This window comes from Passer domesticus, chromosome Z (assembly GCF_036417665.1).
Source record: "Passer domesticus isolate bPasDom1 chromosome Z, bPasDom1.hap1, whole genome shotgun sequence".
Classification (NCBI taxonomy): Eukaryota; Metazoa; Chordata; class Aves; order Passeriformes; family Passeridae; genus Passer; species Passer domesticus.
In genome coordinates this window covers 72069565-72090384 of record NC_087512.1, presented here as the reverse complement: position 1 = coordinate 72090384, position 20820 = coordinate 72069565, and the positions used below count along the sequence as shown (strand labels likewise).

Sequence of the window (20820 nt, the reverse complement as noted above, 5' to 3'; positions counted from 1 at the left end):
CGAGATAAACAGAGCGGGCCAGGATTGTTTGGAGAGAAGATACTTGCTGCTACAGGGTGCTGTGATACCAACCTTTCCATGATCTAGTATCATCTGAGGAAAGGGGGAGTGGGGAATTGCTTTTGCTTTTAAATGGCACTGTTTAGAACTCCATTATGGTTCATGTCAGCATCCACATGCATAAAGACATAAATGCATGTAAGGGTACTGAACAATCTGCTGCTGGGATCACCAATGAGAAGAATGCCTTAGGAGTGTCAGCAGGATAAAATTCCTGTTGCAGTGAAAGAATGTTAGAGTGGAAAATGTGCCAGACATTAAGTTCACAGGGTACACTCCAAAAATTGTGAGAAAAGTTTTGAGACCAGAGGCCATTGAAAATAAGTATGTGCCTGGCACACAACTGGGAGCTGGCATACTATCTACAGTAGTACATTTTGAATAAATTGATCTGTGTGCTAAGGGTTCCCGATTTCATTTATCAGGGGAATAATTGAAGTATATTTGAGAGATTTCAAGATCCCCTTGAAGAGAAGCTGTGTCTTCTGCTAAGAGTTCAAAGTCTCTCAGCAGATGATGCAATCCTTTTGGCATCTTTTTCTGAGATAGGAAGATTTTAGGAAGAATAGCCAGCAGCACAGAGTAGCATCTCACATTAAAGCATTGCTGTTAGGCATGGCTCAGGTTTTATGGAGTGGAAAAACTTGGGATCTACTTAGGCTAAAACTCAGGACAAGTATAAAACGCCTTCCTAAGGAACTAAATAAGGAGTCAAAGTGGACTTAGGTCAGCACCAACTGGTATACTTTCCAAGACTACAGTAACACAAACCGGTCTAATTATCACAAGGTTTCTTTAATGTCTTATTATGATGCACCTTGCTCATATCAGGACCTAATTAAGCAGTGGTAATTACTCAGGCATGTTCAGGCTACAGCCAGAAATAGACTAACTTCAGTCTGCAAACCTATTTAATTAAAAAGTACTGTACACTGAGCTGTAGATTTATGAATAAATGGATGCAGTGACTTTTTTATAATGTAATATGCTATAATAATCTACAGGAGGAGTCTTACCATAGATCACTACTACAGAGGCAACTCCAAATGCTTTAGGAAATGTTAGCCTGCTGGTTTCAATTGTGTGAAGTATTTTGCTTAAAAATACTTAGTTAAGCTTCTTTGCTGAATGTCATCCATTACTATATACAGTGATCACTTGCCTCTTTTTGTCTCTTTCTCCTTAAACTATCTACAATTCCAAAATCTAGGAAAAGTAGATGTTTCCCATCTTTTCAGAAGGTATACTAAATAGACTGAAATTAAATGTTTGGCAGCAAGATCCCCTATGCAGCTTTTGAGAGCCTGAAGAGTATCTGGGTGTTTTCAGATGTCCTATTCCAGTGGATTTTTGATGCTTATTCACTGTAGAGACTGAGGTTCCAAATTTGGCAGGAAATTTTGTTTCTAGACTTTCCAGTCGCAAAAATAAATTTGCAGTGTTCACGACACCACTGTTGGTGCGTACAAAACACATTAAAAATAGTTTAAAGTATGGACTACCCCTTTTTGTCAGCAGAATTTGAAGCCTGTGAGCACATAAATTTGAATATTTATCTTTTTATAAACAGCCCAGTTAGCTTCTGTATTCTGCATCCATTTAAACCACAGTTTGCATGTCTAAGCATACACTGCTAAACTTTTTATTTTCCTTATAGTTGCCCAAGGGATCCCATTTTCATCCCAAACATAGACCCCTCCTCAGTGTTTCCGTATTACATTATCTCTGTCACCTTCAGAGTATGCTCAAGCTGTTATTCGCTGATGATAAATATGAACATCTATTCCCACAATCCAGGTAATCATACCAGACTAATCAGGATTAACTCTGATAATATCTGCCTCTGCAGGGACTCATGCTTGCTGAAAAAAGAACTGATGGTACTTAGTAAATTCTAACCCTTTTGAAAACAGTGTCAGCCCATGAAATATGTATTATCTGCCCACAGCAGTTTTGATTCCACTAGTTTTGTAGAGCTTGCATTCAGCAGACCTCTGCTTAAATGGGCCAGTACCTCTCATTTGAAGATCCAAGGCAATATGGACAAACTGGATACCAACATGTTTGAATCTGGGAAAGAAAGCAGACAAAGATATTCCATTGTGTTAAATAAAGAAGAAAAATATTACATATCTTTGCACAGTAAAGGAGCTTTTAAATACAAATGCTCTCTGCATAATTATGGACATTTGTTTACCCTAGTCTTTAATTTTGACTAACCTTTTTAGGGTAATAGACTGAGTTCCCTCTGTAACTAATCTTGTTGGTGGCAGAAAGCTGATCAGTGTCTTAGTGAATTGCACAAAGCAGCCATCTGCCTTAAACAGGCTTGTCTGCTGCAATTCCTAATTGTTTACATCCCATGAAAAAATTTCTCCAGTACTCATTAAGTATCCTGGAAAAAGCTATTGTTCCAAAGTTATTGGGAATGCCAAATAGCTGCCAAGGGAGAAGTTTGCAGGTCCTTGCAGCATTGAAACGGGTTCAAAGTTAGGGAAAATATCAAAATTAAACAGTAGTTACAGAGGATAGGACTGTGGAATCATCATAGAATCATCAATATTGGAAAAGAATTTTAAGTAATCATCAAGTCCATCATCCACCCAGCATTATCATTGTAACCATTGAACCATTAAACCATACCACCAGCACCAGATCCCAACATGTCTTGGACACCTCCAGGTATGGTGGCTCCACCCTCAGGGACACGTATTCCAGTGCCTAACCACTCTGAGTGATTTTTTTTTTTTTTCCCAAATATGTAACCTGAATCTCCCGTGTCTCAGATTAAGGCCATTTCCACTTGTCCTCTCACTGCAGGCACGGCAGGACAGACTGACCCCCACCTCACTACACCCTCCTTCCAGGGAGTTTTACAGAGCAATGGGGTCAGCCCTGACCATCTGCAGACTGAACAATCCTAGCTCCATATAAGATGTGTTTTCTCGGCCCTAGATCACCGACATTCGCGTGAACAGGCGGCGTGCCCACGAGCGGCTGCAGCTTTCCCGCGGCCCCGCCGCGCCCCGGCCGCTCCCGAACATTCACAGCCATCCCGCCGGGGCGCGGCGCCGCCAGGGGGCGCTGCCCGCCAGCGCCGCCGGAAGCGGCGCGCGTGCGGCGGCGCGCGGGGCGGCCATGCCGGGCAGGAAGTCTTCCAAGGAGAAGAAGCGGCGCCGCTCGCGTTCCTGCTGCCCGGAGGGAGCCCCGGGGCCGGACGGCAGCGACAGGAAGCGGCGCAGCACCGAGTCCAGCCACGGTGCCCTGGAGGTAGCGCGGGCGGAGTCGCGGCGTCTGGCCGGTGCCGTGCCGCCTCTGCCTCCCCGGGCGCGTCCCGGTGCCGCGTCCTGGCGGCAGGGGCCGGCTGCGGTCCCGGCCGGGAGCCGGCTGCGGTCGGTGTGCGGCTCCGGGGAGCGCGGGGAGGGCGGCGCGAAGCTGGGCAGCACAGGCATCAGCGGGGGCCGGCCGAGCCCTGGCGCGCATCCCGAGAACCGCGGTCTGTGCTTTCCCGGTGTAGGAGGAGTGGCGTACAAGCTCGGGTAGCCCCAGTCGTGGTTCTCGTACTTGTGGCGTTGTGAGTCTTCTCGAGAATGTGTTGGTGTGCAAAAAAGGGTTGTGACATGCACGCCTAGGTGAATTCTGAGGCTGACAAAATATATTTCTGGCTGGTGGTTTGGTTTGGGTTTTTTTTTTGTTTGTTTGGGTTTTGTTTTTGTTTGTTCGTTTTAATTAGTTTTTTCTATTCTAGAGGTCCTCCGCTGATGTATGGAGGATGTATTTTCTAATACGAAACCCATTTTAGTTCTGTGAAGACTCAGCCACACTGGGGATTGTATGCAAATTTCTGTCTTAACAGGCTAGCTGTAAATGATGACCTTTATGATTTAATTGCCCAGCTAATCAGATGGATTTCTTCTGCATTAAAGCATGCTTTCATGTGTAAACACCAGCTAAGTATTTGCAGATAATATTTAGGAGTACTTTTCACTTCCTGGAGCTTGAAAAAATTTTCCTAGTGCAAAAATATTTTCAGCAATAAAATATGTAACTTCTGTAATGCAGTTACCTTGCAATGTGAAACACTGAAACTTGAGAAGTCCACATTAAGATGTACCTTGCATTTATGAAGGGAAAATTAGGTGAAGCTATAATTTTCTGTCTTCTCTAATTCACTAGAAAATGTGCCTTCCTTGATTTTAGGAAACAAAATGCAATGTACTCTCTGGAGAAAAAGTGGAAGAAGCTGAACAACCCAGTGATATAGAAGAAGGAGGATTAGATCTCACTGTGTCACTCAAACCTGTCAGTTTCTACATTGGGGATAAAAAGGAAATGCTTCAACAGTGTTTCTGTGTCATAGGGGAGAAGAAACTACAGAAGATGCTGCCTGATACTTTAAAGGTACTGACATTTATATACTTACTCTTGAAGGCTTGTGTAACAAAGAATACTTATCTCTTAAGGCTAGTGCATTTAATTTCAAAAGCTGCCTGTATATTTCTCAGCTAAAGCAGTTTCTCCAAAGTTAAGTACCTTTCTTAAGTAGTCTCCCATCAGTCATGTGTCTGGAAGATTTGCTGCTGTTATTCCAGGTTACTCCTTTTGCTATTGCTCAGCCTTTTCTAAACTTCAGGTTTAGCTTTAGACTGTCCCTCTGTACTGGTTAGTTAAATGCAAAAGGATTTTTGTGGTTACAAGGAGTAATTACAGCAGTGGTGTTCGCTAATTAATGTGCTGAATTGTAAAGAAGATACTGATTTCTACTTGTGGCAACTGATTTTCTTGCATGGTATTAAAACAATGTCTGAGATAAGAAAATAAAGCCCCTTCTTCATAAACAGCTTCTGAAGCTGTAACTCCTATGGACTAAAACTGGAGTTTTACTGGCTTAGAGTATATGCTTTTTGAGTCTTGTGAACAATAGGACTTAATAAAATAAATTAGGCTAGCAGCCTGTGCATAAGAAGAGGCTGCAAGTGAAATGTGTAATGTTTGTTAGTAATTGTAAATTTTTTGTCTCAAGTTTTTATCTTAGTGAGTTGTATTATTAATAAAAGTGGGACAGGACTTCTTCATTTTAAACACATGGGAAATTGCACACAGACTCGTCCATTTCTCATCTCTGGCAGAAGAAAAAGAGGCTGAGAAGCAGGAAGGAAAGACATTTCTGAGTTTGTAGGGAAATTGCCTCATAGCGTAGAAACTTACAATATGACTGTTATGAGTGGTACAACCTGTTTAGCAGGTCCTAATTTTGGTACTTGTATATGGTATCATAGCTCATTTGAAAATGTGAAATTCCCAAATGTCACCAATAAAATCTGTGGCAATGTATGTACTGAGCATGAGAAATGAATCACAGTTTACATACTTTCTTTATTTCCTGTGTTGTGATATGCTTCTCTTGGTGTGTTGTCAATAGCATTATTTTCTCCAGTTTGTGGACTTGGAGTCAACAGTTGCCTCTGATCTTTGCAAGCTTAATTACATAACCCAGCTTCTCTCTAGTGATGGAAAACTAGGAATAACCAGATCTGCAATTGTTTGCTGTTCCATGCTTCACACATACGGTCTGGTGTTTCTGGCGCTGTGTTGCAGCTGCAGTACAGACTGCAAGCCATTGGTCAGCTAACTGATAGAGTGTGTATTGCTTAATTTTTCTGATGAAATGCTATTACTTGTCATAACTGAAACACCTGGTTTTCTACAGCAGTTGCATCAATGCAGATCAGAATATGGGAGAGGCTTTAATCCAAGTTATCGCTTTATTACCATTAGACATCTTTAGTTACTTTCTTCACAGAAATTTTTAGTAGCTTTTGGTTTGTCTTATCTGTCTTCTTAGAACTGTTCCATGGACGAAATCAAAAGACTTTGCATGGAGCAGTTGGAGCTGTTATCTGAAAAAAAGCTGTTGAAGATACTTGAAGGTATGAATGAAACTTTAAGACTACGCTGTACACCAGGGAATAGTCTGCCTCAACTGGATTTGCACTCTTTTTAGCTACTTAAATATATATATATATATATCTATATATCTACAGGCACACACTAGTAAGTATAAATTAGTGTGTACATAATCACTCAGTTCCACCAAGACACACAGTTAATGTACTTTGGTTAAAGATATGACATTCCAGCTTTTCACAGCTTTATTAAACTTGCACTTGATATTTAAGGAATAAGAATTTATTTGTAAACATATTGCTGTCTTGTCAATGAAGAAAAACTCTTTGAGTCTGAGTGCTCCAGAGTACCTTGCTGTTAATTCTGTATTTTTAGCACCCATAGTATTGTACTAATCAGAATAGCCAATCAGATTTTTTGTAATCCAGTACAAATGTATGTGTAGCTAACAGAAGATTCACAAATAAGACTTTTGGTTTTCACTAAGTCTAATTTTAGAACTTCTGCTTTAAGTGGGAAAAATCCTCTTCTGCTTATTGCAATAGAGTTTATAATTAAGAGTAAACCTAAGTATGTAGTATTAATTATATCACTTTCCTAAATTTTCATGTCTGAAACTGTGTATATCTAGGCAAGATTGGAGCTGATTCTGATACTGACGAGGAGGCAGATGGAGGAGACAAGACTGGAGGTGATTCAGTCAGTCAGTGAGTAAAAGACAAAACACTTAAACTTAATTTAAGGAAACTGAACAATTCAGAGATTTTTCATGAGAAATGATCAAATATATAATTGAAAGACCCAGTTGCTAATTAGTTGAATGACAATGAACTGTGACTACTAGCAGGCCCGAAACTTACAGGCATTGTCACTTTGTGACATTAAGTGTGTCTTGAGCACATAACTGGGTTCATAGTGGCATACCACCCATCAGCTGAGTTGTGGTAATTAAACTTTCATACTTGTGTCCTGCAACAGAAGTGGTGTGATTTAGTTTAACTGTCTTTGTGTGAGCTAAAGCAGTAAACCCCTCCCACTTAATTCAGTGAATTGTTTAAGTGTACTTTCAGTTCAGCTGAGATTTATCCCTTTTCTTTCAGCTTTTCATTTTGGTCTTTCATTCCTGCTTCAGTTGAAGCAGCACTGACACCTGTTCAATGCACTCTGATAAGGAGTGCTGCAGAATGCAGTTTCAAGAACAGAGGCTTCTGGTTTCTTGCTCTTATCTTGGCATCTGGCATTTTTGTAAAAGACTGCATTTCTTAACCTTATTTTAAATGCTTCTTTGTTTTTTAAAGACCATTTCTTTGTCAGGAGTTCACTCATTTGATAGTTTCTATGGAAGTAGTGAAGGGAATAAGAAAGTTACTAGTTATCATGCACAATGTGTCAAATTTAGTGAGGCTAACTTGTTTCTAGAAGACTAATAAGCTTTTATGTTTTCAATACTGAACTGATTACAGCTGGTCCATAGATTCACACTTAATAAACCTCTGAGACAGTACAAGACAATACAGTGGAGATGGGCAGATTAAAGTATCCTCCTAGCTACTGGTTTGGTTAGTTTATCTAAACCTCCTAAATAAGAACAAATTGATGGGAAAGGTAGTAACACTAATTAAACTTTCACATTCTGGTCAGCATTTTTCTTTAGCAGAGACCTGGTCTTTGATTCAAAACAAGCTATGAAGTTATCACACAATTTTCTTCGATGACTTCTCATCATACAGATATACTAGAAAATTGAGTGAATACAAAGTTATGTTTCATTCTTTTCCTTGTGATACAGTTTTAATACCCTTTGACACTGTTTCTTCTGAGGTTCCATTTGGAGCCCATTGTTTATGTATCCCGCTGTGCTATTTCTTGCCTATGTGAATGGGGTCATCATTAGTCTGCTTTAAAAACTAGTTTTCTTGTTTTGGACATTGCCCTCTGCTGGCTGTTTAGAAAAGCAGAAAAATTTAAAAACTACAAAATATGCTAAATATTGGGTCTCTTTATGTAGTGTAGTGGTCTCTTTATGTGAAGTAGTCTCTGTTAAGTGATTGATAATTTGCCGGTGAACTTCTAAATAGAATGAGAAGACAGACTTGCTGGCTTTAATGGGTAAAGCCATTAAAAATAGCCAAGTTTTTTGATTCCCTGAGAAATTGTGTTGTTTGGGGTTTTTGTTTAAGGCCTAATTCACGAGCTCTTTACTATTGCAAAATACATTACTTTATCTCCAAGATGTATGGCAGGAGTAGTGCTGCTGGATTTCAGTAAGGTTGTTCTGTGTCTGCAAGATGTTTCAAAGCTACTGTTGAGATATGTATTTATGATACTTGATACAGTAGATTGTGTAAATTCTTTCTTATGTGGAAATCATTTGAGCGGGTAAAAATCTAAAAAGAGGAAATTAATGAATAAAAGTACAAAATAAGAAAAATCAGAATTTACACTTTTTTAGCTAGTGGATATCTGAAGACACTTAACCTATTTTCCCATGCCAGTTAGGAGGATTTCAGTAACTGACAGTAAATCATGAAGAAATTTTGTTCAAAAAAGGTAATAGAAACTGAGAGATGTTGTTCATAGTTGTAGAGCAAATTACTTCCTGTGAGAAACAGTGGTTGAGGTGCCCCTTGTTCTTGTATCTGTATCCTGATAGTTTGGGGTTTCAGACTGCTCCAAACTGGGCAGGCAAGTTTTAGGAATTGGGGCTTTTCTTCTCCCTTTTAAAAATAGCATTCTGCCTCAGTGGGTACTATCTGAGAACCTTGGCTCCACAGTTTGGCTGTGTGCTAGCATTAGCAAAAAGAAAAGAAAACAGAAAAGCTGTTTGGATGATAGAAAACTAAAGGGAGAGGAGAAGATGAGGAGAGTTAAGGTTTTATGTTAATCTTGAAGTCCAGTGCTCAGTAAGTAGACCAATATGATACTTTTACAACTGTAAACAGTCACAAGCACTTTTTACTAAGTAGTCTAATCTTTGGGCCTTGGGTCAGCTTCTTTATAACCTGTAAGTAATTATAAATGCAAGTTTTCAAAACTTCAGAAAACTGTGTTTCGGCAAAAAGTCAGCCACCAGAGAGGCTTAAGGTGCAAATGTGAAAAAATAGTGAAAACTGCCTTGCTAAGAAAAGCAGGCATTGCTTGTAATTATTAGTTATAATTCTAATCTGGATTTAAGTAGGTAAATTTGTTTGCCCTGGGAATAGAAAAGACTTTTCATTAAAAAAGGCAGTTTCTCTATTTATATAATTGCTATTAGTTCTTCCTAGGTTATCTTAATTGCTTGCGGCTTTTGTATCAATTACTTATTTTCCTGCATTCTATTATAACTTATTTGTTTTAAATGTGACTTGTAGTAATTTTTTCATGGAAATGTAAATGTGGAAAGGGGAAAAGTGAGTAACAAGCTGTACTCTAATCAAAGTGTTTTAACTGATTGGAAACATCCCTTTGTGTCTCTTATTATTGTCCTTTGCAAAAATAAATACAACAAACATAACCTTTAGCTATCTGCATATATCAGCTGAAATCCAGAAAGCTTGAATCAATACATCTATTTCAATTGAAATTCAATACAATCAATTTCAAATGAAATAAGCAAATTACTCTCTAAAGTCTCTAAAGAGCTGTTTCCTGTCTCTACCAGCTAAAAGTAGCAGGGATTTGGGGAAGTTTCTCCAGCTACAGGAAGTTTGCAAAATTCAGATCTCTATGTGGAGCTTTTAGATAGTATTGCATCTAATTGTAAATGGACTCTTCCTTTTTTGGTTTTTGCACATATCCTCATTCTGTTACCGGAAGTCCTGAGGCTTTCCTTAAATTTCAACTATGTAAAAGCTTCACATGCTTACATTAGCATGTAAAACAATTGTTATTTTATTTTATTGCGAGCTTGTTCTGTGTGAAGCATTAGAGATCCTGCAACAAACATACAGAAGAACTAAAGAAGCAGGGACTGTATTTGCCAGTAACTCGAAAATGCTGTTGCAATAGATAAATTTTGTTATTTGTGAACTCTCTATAGGCTCTTGAATATGCAGTTCTCAGATTTTTATTGCTGTTTCTGTGTTACTGTCTGCAGTGGAATACTGTTAAACCAAGAGAATTACTATATACAAAGTTTCCAACTAAACATCAGATGTTTAATTGACAGGAGCCAGATAATGTCTTGCAAAAACCAAGTAGCTATTTTTCATCTTATTCAAGAAGTGCTAGCATGCTTTTGAGCTATTTCTTTTCTTTTACCTGAATTGACTTTTCAAATATCCTCTAGCAGAACAAGTGAAAGTAAGTTACATGCTGTAGAAATAAAAGATTATTAAAAGAACAAGCATTCTAATGTCACTATAATGATCAATGTTCATATGGGTCTGAGTAAATGATCTTTTGCCTTCAAAATCACTTTGGGCTTATTTTTTTCACTGAGTGAAAATTTGCAGTTTAATATTTGCTGTTTCAAGAATTTATAGGCATTTTACTGCTTTGCAGTCAAAAGTGCAGTTTTTGCTTATTTTATTTTGGAAAAGTTAGCAGTTTAAAGTTTTGTCTTGTTATAACATGTGCTCCTGGCTGCTGGGCTGTTCACAAGCATGCAATTACCATCTGATATTTACCCCTGTAAGACAGTTTGGTTATTTTCAGCATTTGGAATCACTGTAACAACCAGCTACATGAGTCACTGAACAGGTACATCAGCATTTGGCTAATTTGCTTCACTGCCTTCTCTTCTTGTGGTGTCCTTAAACATCACCTGTAACAGGACTGATGGACTTTGCATAGCTCATTAAACTATTTGATTAACACCTGTCTTTTGAGATACCTTTCTTGAGAAGCATTACTTTGTAAGAACTTTTTTCCCTTTTGTTTTTTTTAACTTGCTACTTAATGCTTCTTAATTATTTTGGTTCTCATTTGTCATTGAAAACTTGGAACAAAAATTTGCAGGAATCTTTCAAGGACTTGGGACTTCTGGAAATGTTTTTTAGACCTGGAACTAAGTGCAAAGTCAAATTTTAATTCAGGAAGGTATATAATGTCAAAAATAACATAGGTCCCTGTCTCAAGTCTCACTGGAGATTTAGGTGAATGATACTTTTCCTTCTGGTCTCCAACACCATTGACCATTGAAACCTGGTATCTCTGCCACGAGTATTGGAGAGCTACTGTCTCAGTCCTTAGCCATCTGCTCCTCTGCCAGTACTTCTTTTCCTAACCTTTGCTGTGTTTTTACCCCACTTTGCATAATCTACTGGAGTTGCGTACCAAATCACCTTCAAACCCGGATGCTTTGAGAGCTGTACAAATTCCTGTAGTAAACTGTGTACAGAAACCATTTGTGTGAGCCCCGTTAGGGATAATACTAGTGCAGTGCATGCCAACGTGAAATGCATGCTCTACTAAAATTATGTAAATTTAAATTTACAACATTTGTTGTTAGCAAATTGTACCTGTAGTTAGCTTTTTTCTGCTGCAAAGATCATACTGTGAAAATGTTCTGTTTAAAATAATAAATTAGAAATTCTGAGTTTATTGCTTGGAAGATTAACTTTGAACTTAACTGTCATCTTGAGGGAGAAATATAAAGGCTGGCAAAAGGGGGACACTCTAAATTACTATTGTCACTTACCAGCATAGCATGAAAAAAAGAGAGTATTAAATATGTATAAGGTCCCTTAATTTTAGAATAACGTATCTTCTGCTCCCATTGTTTGAAGACCACCCTTTCTTAAATGTATACCACAGTACAGATAATTAAGATAATGTTTTTCACTAGCAAACAGATAGGCTAACAAGTTCAAAGCAAAACTGAACAATGAACTTAAAATGCATTTGTTGGGCCAGTAGATGGTGCAAAATGCCTATGAAGCAAAGTCATGAAGGCTGACCAGCAATGCAGTCCAATCCAGTCAATTCTGACAGAGTAAAACGTGCTGTAAAAGTACTTCTGTGTCCTAAAAATTCTTTTGCTGACAGTAGGTAGTCTCTAAAGAAGTATGGGTTTGCTGGAGTTATTGTTAAAGTCAAGGCATTAGGAAGAAACTTTACAAGTTTCAATGTGTGATTTTTTTTAAAGTTGGTAATTTCTATTTACGCAACTGTTAAAATGGTTGTGGATAATTTCATGGCCAGTTTTTGAACTATTGTGGTCACTTTGTTTTCTCTCAAAGAGATGATTACAATTCCTCATCAGACATCAAGGTGATATCAGAGTTGTGAAATCTACTGTCTGAATACTATTGGTGCAAGATCAGGCTTTTTCAAGTGGCACTTTGCTGTCCAGTGCAGACATGACTACTGAGTTCAAAATGGTGAAGTATGTGTGTGAAAGAGGATGGGACAGGGGCAGCCAAAGCTTCTTCTGCTCTTAGTGATGATCAGGGTATATCCTAACCTAATTTTGGTCAAGAGTTAAGGAACTAAATGCAACAAATTGTTAGGAGTTGCTTTTAAAAAAAAAAAAAAAGTGTGGCTCCATCCACATCTGCTGACCAATAGCTGGTCTGAAATCTATGTCTCTCCCTGGCTGTTGGCACAGAAGCCCACAAAGTTTGTATCCTTGTTGCTGTTGCTGCTCAGACCTCCTTGTGCATGCAGGCGCCTCTGATGGCAGGCATAGGCCTGTGATTGTCCCCAGTAGCTGATGCTGTTCATCTCTGGGATATCTAATGCTCTGTTATCATCCCTCAATTTGCCTATTTGCAGAACTTAGTCTATTTTTTTGAATTTCGCCTCTGATTTTACAGTCTGTTTGATACCTTGCATCCTGCTTGTTGTCTAGACTTGTTCAGCAGTTCAGATTTGCTGGTGTATTACAAGCATCTATTTACAGCTGCATGACAGTGAAAATCCTGGAGAAGGTGTACATTTTTCATTCTACGTGATATGTAGCAGCACATTCCTGTAGGCCCTTCTGACTTGTGGTCTCTTTTGCAGTTGCTGGCACACATGTGTGGGCATGTTTAGATTATTCTCATCTCATTTGGAAAAGGTGTTAGTGTAGCCATGTGGCTCAATAAATTGGCAGAAAAGACTGGTGTTCACATCCAGGGCTTTGTTAGGCAAGCGTAGTGACCTGTTTATTGTCCTTAATGAGTTATTGCATGATACTTTACACATTTATGTTCCAATGGCTAAAAAAAGTGGGAGAAAAATGGAGAGTCTGTTGATGTAGCCTTTGCCACTTCAGAAAAGGAAGTAGAAGTGAAAATACCTGCCTCTCATCTCAGACCACAGTTTCTAGAAATATTATGGTGTTCCTCCTCCTGATAAAACCATTGGGCACATAGAAAAAACCCAACTTATAGAGGATGAGGAAAATAGATACGTGTTCACTTTCAGGAAAGCCCTAAAGGCCCTTACTGAGAAACAAGTTGTTAGTCATTATATTTACATGTGTGACACCAGAATACTGCTGCCTTTCTATAGTGTTAAGTTCCCGTGGACAGGAGAGCTGCATTGACTCCGTATTAATACAGATGAAGCCAATGACACATTAACATTCAGTTTAGAAATTTGGCACTTCTGTTGTCAAAATGCTCACTGGATGAGGCAACTGAACTCTTCCTGTGATTCTGGATCATTCCACCTGTACCCTTCCTGTATGTTTTACCTTATTTCCACAGTTTGTGTAACTAGTGTGTGTGAAGTACATGAAGGACATTAGCCTTTCACTGAAGTGTCTCTTCCTCACACTTGTGTAAAGAGTTGAAACCTTACACATCAAGGGTAGAAGTCTTTAAGTAGTAGAAATAGATAAATGTGAGTACTGAATACACTGTAATAGCTGAGTTGTAAACAGTTTCATATCTTTTAAAAGATATCCCTTTGTGAAACAAGATTCTGGTTTAGGAGAGGTTGGTGATGATCTGATGATAATTTTATGAAAATAATTGTTTCCTTTCAATATAATACAGTAAATAGTATTTGAGCAGAGCAGAAATTATGGTTTTCCCAAACTACTTAATTATGTGACAATTTATTTTGAGTTTTACAGAAAAGCCCCTAATATGAGAAGCTTTTCCTTTATAACTGCTCATCTGTGGTTCCTCAGTCATAGCCATTGAGGATTGTTACTCTGAAAGGCAAGGATGCAGTGGAAGTAATTGCTTTATCCTTGTATATCACAAGGCAAAACAAAAAAAGTTTATTTTCAAGTGCTCACATTAGCTCTCTGTTTTCCTTCTGCCCTTATTCCTACTGTAGCTGGCTTATTGGCCTACCACCTGATAATTTTTTTAGTTTCTAAAAAATATTCTGTTAAATTTTGAATTATGGTGATTAAAATGTGTTCTTAATTGTTTCCAGACAGGACAACAGTATAGACTCAACTTCTTCTCTGAGAGAAGACAGCAAGCTGGAAGGTCAGGAGTCAAAACAAGGTATGTAGTAGAGAAAGCTGAAATTTTGTGTTCTCGGTGTTGGCCAGTGACTAATTTCTGTTGTTGGCCAGTGACAGCTCTGTTGTGAACAGAGAATGAACATACATTGAGAAAGAGTATTTTGTTTTGTGTACTTTCTCTTCTTAAATGCAAAAACACAGCTTGTGAGACATTCAAGTACTACAGTGATTGGTAGGATAGAAAATGCAAAGGCTTGTAAGTTATTGGTGCACATTTGCACTTTCTACACAAGAAAACAGTATTTTTAGTCTGCAGTAGTATTTGTTTTATTCCAATCATTAAATCAGAATATATAACAATTGCCAGTATTAGTTTGGAGCACTAGAACTATAGGTGTTTCTGTCTCAGTTAATTTTCATTTTGACTGGCTCTAAGCAGAAAGATCAGAAATAGCTTTTCCAGTCAAAGAATGTTGCAAATTCTTCTAAGCTACATTTCTTTTCTGCAAAGATGTAACTTTATTTGCTTCTTGCAACTGGTATTTCAGAATTCAGAATGTTGTCTAAAAGATGTCTCTTGGAATGACTTTTGAAACATTTCTTTTCTGAATTAGCTAGTGAGAAATGTTAAATAGGAAAGGAAAGAGTCATACATAAGCACCAAAACTCTTAGATGTGAATTGCTATGATTCTGAATAATCCTTTAAATGTTGCTTGTTGTACTGTTGGAGGAATCTTAGAACTGACAGATATCCTGCAGATTTCTTCTGCTTCTGTGTTATCAAAAGGAATTGATGGTTGCAAGTGATATAATTGTTGGTTTTTTATGACTTAATCAACCAGAGCATCATGATTGCTTTAGGTTGTAACAGTGGCTTCACTCAAGATGTTAGCTTTTAAGAACTTTTGGGAATATTGTATAGATTAGAAAATGTGACTCCAGTCATTCTCCTTCTGCAGCCTGAGAAACTGTGGGATGAAGAAGAGAGAATGAGAGAATAAGCAAAAATGGATACAATTAAAATTTAAAAATGGAATTAAATGTGGTAAAATGAATTTTGCAACTGTAGATGAAGGAAAAAGTAAAAGTTACCAAAATTAAAAAGATAATGAGAAATGCCAGCCATGATCCTTATTACTGTAAAAACACAGGTCCAAAAGAGGGAAATAAAGCCTGTTAGCTCATTAAACATCTGTGGGCCAAAAAGCCTGAATGAACACTGAATTCCACAGTTTTGGAGGCTCCGATTTCTAAATAGAACCCAAAGTTGTTCTGCCCAGCTTCTCATCCTTACTAAGTCTGGGACAGACATGAATGACTTAATATTTTGTTCCTTTTTAATGTGATCAGTTGATTCCAAAAGGAGTCCTATGGTGGCCTGACCCCAGCCAGCAGTAGGCACATACCAACCCTTCAATAGCTTGTCCCTCAGTGGGATAAAGGTGACAGTCAGCAAAACAAAATGAGGACAACTTATGAGCTAATATAAAGACTCTTTAATAAGTGAAGCAAGAGCTGTACATTGAAACAAAGCAAAAATAAGAGACTTAGTTACAAGCTCCCACTAGCAGCCAGATATTTAGCCACTTTCTGGAAAGCAGAAACTCAGCATGCATGACAGTTACTTGGGAAGGCAGATGCCAGTGTTGTATGGTGGAATATATCCCTTAGGTCAGTTTGGCTCAGCTGTCCTGGCTCTGCATCCCTCCCAGCCTCCCAATTTACTCTCTGTGGGGTTAGAGTGAGAAACAGAGAAAGGCCTGAGGCTGTTCAAGCACTCTTCAGCAGTAGCCAAACTGGTGTGTTATCAACATGCTTCAGAAACAAATCCAGAATCAGCATCATGCACTCTGCTGTGAAGAAAATTAACTCCATCCCAGCCAGACTCAGTAGAGCTCAGTTTAACTTTGGCAGTAAATTAGGATGGTCAGGCTCATATGTTAAGTTTCAGGCTTTGAACCATGATCCACTAATGCAGCTGATTTTTTGATCCATAGGAATGCTGCTTGGTTGACCAGCATCTTAGGTAAACATTGACTGATACTGTGAAGAAAGAAAAATTACTGTTTCTTTATCGTGTTGTTTCCCATTCTGATCTTTTGCAAACATTGTAGCTTGCAAGGTAAAGTTAAAAAGATACTATTCAAAGATGACTAAATGGTATAGGAAATAGGGGAAACTGCATATGAATCAAAATACTAATCTTGAAGTTACTGTCACAGTAGGAACAGGCCAAGACTATTTAGGATCAAAGACCCTTGTATGTTCATCTCATGAGTCATTTTCGTACACACTGCTGTGAGGAGAATTTTTTGTAGCCTTGTTTATTTTTTAGGCTTTCAGATTTTATTATTTCAAAATTGTGATTTATCTTGCTTAGAAAAAAGCTGAAAAGTGATCTGTAAACTTCTTTTATATGTCTTAACATATAAATGTATTTTTTGTGAGCTGAATTTGCTTTTCTGTTAGCTTTGTTTGGAATTTTTGCGGTGCTACATACCTTAGCTGTGTATGTGAGTGCCTTCTCAGGGTGAGTGTGCGTAATTCTTAAATCTGAACTTAAATACTGTGACAATCACAGCCTGATACAGAGTGATTGCAAATTAATAACTGCATTGTGTTTAATACAAAAAAATTTTCAATACTGAATTAACAAAACCCTAATGTTTTAAAATATTACTGTTATTTATAAAACAATTTTGAGCTGTTTTGATTCTTCCTTTCCTCCCTCCTTTTGTTTTTTTAAGTAGAGAAATTGCATTTATAGCTTTCGAAGTAGTCAGTATTGATTTTTTTTTTTTTTCCATACTCTCGGGATGGGAGTAATGTTGTAAACCCTGAGAAAAATAGATCTTCCTAAGGTTTTTGGACACTTTTCATGTATTATTACCAAGTGCATACAAGTACCATAAAGTATTAAAACTGTTTTAAAAAAAAGAATAACATTTTTTCTAAAGCCTTGTTTTTCTGTGCAAGTGGTAAAAATGGCATTACCAAAAGTAATAAAAAATAATATAATTATAAAGTCTGTGTAATCAGTAACTTTATCATCATCTGACTACACATTATTCATTTTAAGTTGGAACCAATCCTGCTCTTAATTTCCATATTTACAAAAGCTGTTGAAAGAGTATGAACTTCTGAGGCCAGTGTGTCAAAAGCAAGTCTTGCTGTAGCCAAATTGAGAGAACAGTTAGTTAGGTTCTGTTAGAGCTTTGCTTTTATTTTATTAAGCTTCCTCTTCTAATTATGTTTTTAAAAATACATTCCATCTTTCAGCCACAATTAATAACCAAAGTATTAAATTACTCCATGTTTTTATATGGAGTTAAATACATCTGGAAGACTAATTAATTTTTAGTCTTGTGTCTCACTAAAGTCCCACTCCTCTTAAAATACATAACATAGTTAAGTGTAATTTTTGAAGTTGCATTCTGAAAATTCAGTTTATTTAAGAGATAAGTGAAAATCAGTTTTGCACTGCAAAAGCTTTATTTAATACAAAATTTTATGACAATTTAATTAGGAAAATAAGTAATATAATTTCACAGGAGGGAATAATTTTTCCTGGTACTGATGCTTTGCTATACTGCATGTTCTTTTAGAATGTCATAAAGATGCATTAAAACTCATATAAATTAGCTTTAAAAGTTGGAGGAGACAAAGAAGAGGAGTTGGTTATAAATAGATTTTTTCCTAGATTATTTTCATTCTTTTAAATTAACACTTTAAACAGAAGTGATTTTGTAAGTTGAGGTAAAAACAGTTCTGTTGGGCAACTCTGTGATAGTTATGTTTTTGTTACAGGTAAGGGAGAAGATAGTGATGTCCTCAGCATAAACGCAGATGCATATGATAGTGACATAGAAGGGCCATGCAACGAAGAGGATGGTCCAGATGTGCAAGAGAGCACTGTAAGAAGTGGAGCTGGCCAGATAGATGACCTTCAGAAGGACATTGAGAAGAGTGTGAATGAGATTCTGGGGTTGGCAGAGTCCAGCCCAAAGGAGCCTAAAACAGCAGCCTTAGCTGTTCCTCCATCAGAAGATGTTCAGCCATCAGCACAACAGCTGGAGCTTCTGGAACTAGAAATGAGAGCCAGAGCTATTAAGGCTCTGATGAAAGCTGGTGATGGAAAGAAACATCCCTGAGACTGTTCAGATTTCATTTTCACTATTTGTTTTGAAGAAGGTGATGTCTGTTCTCTTCAGTGCTACAGTGTGTTTGGGTTGGGTGTGACATTCCTCCTTTGGACTGTGTTGTATATCCTGATCTGTGGTTCAGTGGTTTTGTTGCCTTTAGTGTGCTGCTTCCATGACATGCACGAACAGTGGTTGATGAGGTGTCTTCCCTGAGATGAGGTGCCCTTGTGCTTGGGTCACCTCCTCAGGGAGTCACACCACATACAGAGCTGTGCCAGGTACCTGGTGCCCTCCAGAAAGGTTGTTGTAGAAACTTAGAATCATTGAATGGTTAGGGTAGGAAGAGATTTGAGACTGCTTAATTCTTCTTGGGGCCCATCTCATCATAATGTAGGTATTCTCAGTAGAATATGATGCTTTGTGTAAAAGCATACTTAATTTTTTAAAATTTGAATTCCTAAAGGAAAGGATTTTTACCTTTCAAATAAACAGTTGAACATGTTGTTTTCAGAGGTAAGTGCCTGAAAGAGACAGGGCAGTTTATTACACTGGCATGTAGTTTTGTCAGTTTTCTCCGCTCTTATCTTCTGTATTATAACTGGAGAAAGCAAAGTTTCTTCCTAACTTTTGTTTTGAATATTTGGCCTAATATTTAGCAAATCAAACAGTTCAGATGATCTTGAGCTTTTGTCATTCAATTGATGTAGTCATTTCATATCCCCTGAATGTAGGAAAATCCACCTAATTTCAGTATGTTTTTTTAGAAACGGCATTTAATTTATTTATAAGGATTTAAAACATAAATTCTGTTTTTATCCATTTCAAGGTATTTGTTTATAAATAAAATTAATTCCAGAATGAATTGTCATGCTATAATATCTTACAACAATAAAATTATTTTAATTTTTTTACAACTAGTGCTGGCTGCTAATCAAAGCATATTAAAATATTTGTGTTTGTTTACACATGCAGGCATCATTTGTTTTTTTCTGTGAAGGTATGAAGTTTACAATTGTACTCTTCCTTAAGTAAAATAATGTATTATGTATTTTTATTCATGAATTTTCCTTGGTTGTTACTTAAAAAGCTGGTTACGTTCTTTGCAACAGTAGCAGATGTAATTTCCCCTACTATTGTGTAATATTACTGCAAACCTTTGTCTATTCAGATATTATGTCTTGAATTCTTTTAAGGTTTATAATTTTCTTTTTTTTCTTCTATTTTATCTTCCTTCTCTTTTTTCCCTTTCTTTTTTCCTGTTTCCTTTTAAATCCTTTTCTTTAGCAAGCTTCTTGTATATTTCTTAAGTCTGCTTGATTTCCTCTACAACCAACATTATTGTAAAATGTTAGTGTAGTGTAAATTTGATAATAAACTAAAACCTTCATTAAATACAGCTGATAGAAATACAGTGTGCTTCTACTAAGTGATGTCAGTGACCTGGGTAAAGTACACCTGACTCTAGTGTTATCCACATCATCAACATTTTTTCTATTATTTTGTAGCAAATGGAGGCTGTAAGTGAAAATATATACACATAATTCAAAAAGTAACTTTACTGTCTCAAAGTCTGAGGGTGTTGTCTCTGGTCAATTTCATTGAGTCGTTTGGTGAACTTGTGTTCTATTTGAGTCTGGAGAAACTAAGTAATCAGAAAAGGACAGGTGGCAAAACTTAGATGTGCTGTCTTTACAAAGTCATAGGTGGAGCTGTGTTAGATTTCAAAGATACACTTTGAAAAAGATAGATACACTTTCAAAGATACACAAAGATACAGTGCTGCTGTACTTAGGTCATTGAGGCACTGAGCACCTCACCTTGCCTGCTGGGGAAGTGCAAATCTTGCTTGCAAGGGCATTTCTTGCATCACCAGAAGAAGCCACATGTATGAAGTTTATTCAGTGATGTTGCAAAACAACACATTTCAGTTGTTTGGCAGCACAAAAATACTTGTGAAAGTAATGATAAACTAGAATGCAATTGCCTTGTACTGACTACTTTCTGGAATATATAGTATTTATTATTTTTCTACTGGTTTCCCAGGTCACCCTTAAAAGTTTGTTTTATACATGTTGAACTGTTTAAGCTTATTATTTCAAGCTCTGTAGCAAGAAGTCGCAAGTGCTTACTTTAACATGTAGTCTGACAGAGATGAAACAGGTTTACTATGCATATGACAGAAGATTAGTAATTGCAGCCTAATTAAATTCGGAATTAAAACATAAGAAGTATTCCAAGAAAATTCAATTAAGCTGTTTACAAAAAATAAAAAAAAAGAATGTGAGATACTTAATGTGATTGGTTGCACAAGTGCTAATTCATTTTTGGGATTTGGTATTGTTGCTACTTAGGTTAAAAACAGATCAGCTAAATTA

The 20820-nt window shown here is 37.3% G+C and overlaps 2 protein-coding genes across 2 annotated transcripts in view; both read left to right on the top strand.

Annotated features, from left to right (window-relative positions):
* The window catches only part of LOC135291260 (trichohyalin-like), a 422947-nt gene that overhangs the window by 228418 nt on the left and 173709 nt on the right, over nt 1-20820 (top strand). The gene's annotated exons all lie outside the window — the stretch shown is intronic.
* On the top strand, nt 3166-19856 carry CAAP1 (caspase activity and apoptosis inhibitor 1). The gene is made up of 6 exons (XM_064403508.1): nt 3166-3330; nt 4261-4461; nt 5906-5990; nt 6599-6674; nt 14269-14342; nt 18111-19856. Exons 1-6 carry the CDS (start codon nt 3199-3201, stop codon nt 18452-18454), a joined length of 912 nt encoding a protein of 303 aa, XP_064259578.1. The 5' UTR covers nt 3166-3198; the 3' UTR covers nt 18455-19856.

Coding starts and splice junctions, on each gene's coding strand:
- CAAP1 (XM_064403508.1), top strand. CDS start 3,199: ATGCCGGGCAGGAAGTCTTCCAAGGAGAAGAAGCGGCGCCGCTCGCGT. Junction 5,991..6,598: donor GCTGTTGAAGATACTTGAAG/GTATGAATGAAA, acceptor GTGTATATCTAG/GCAAGATTGGAGCTGATTCT. Junction 14,343..18,110: donor AGGTCAGGAGTCAAAACAAG/GTATGTAGTAGA, acceptor TTTTTGTTACAG/GTAAGGGAGAAGATAGTGAT.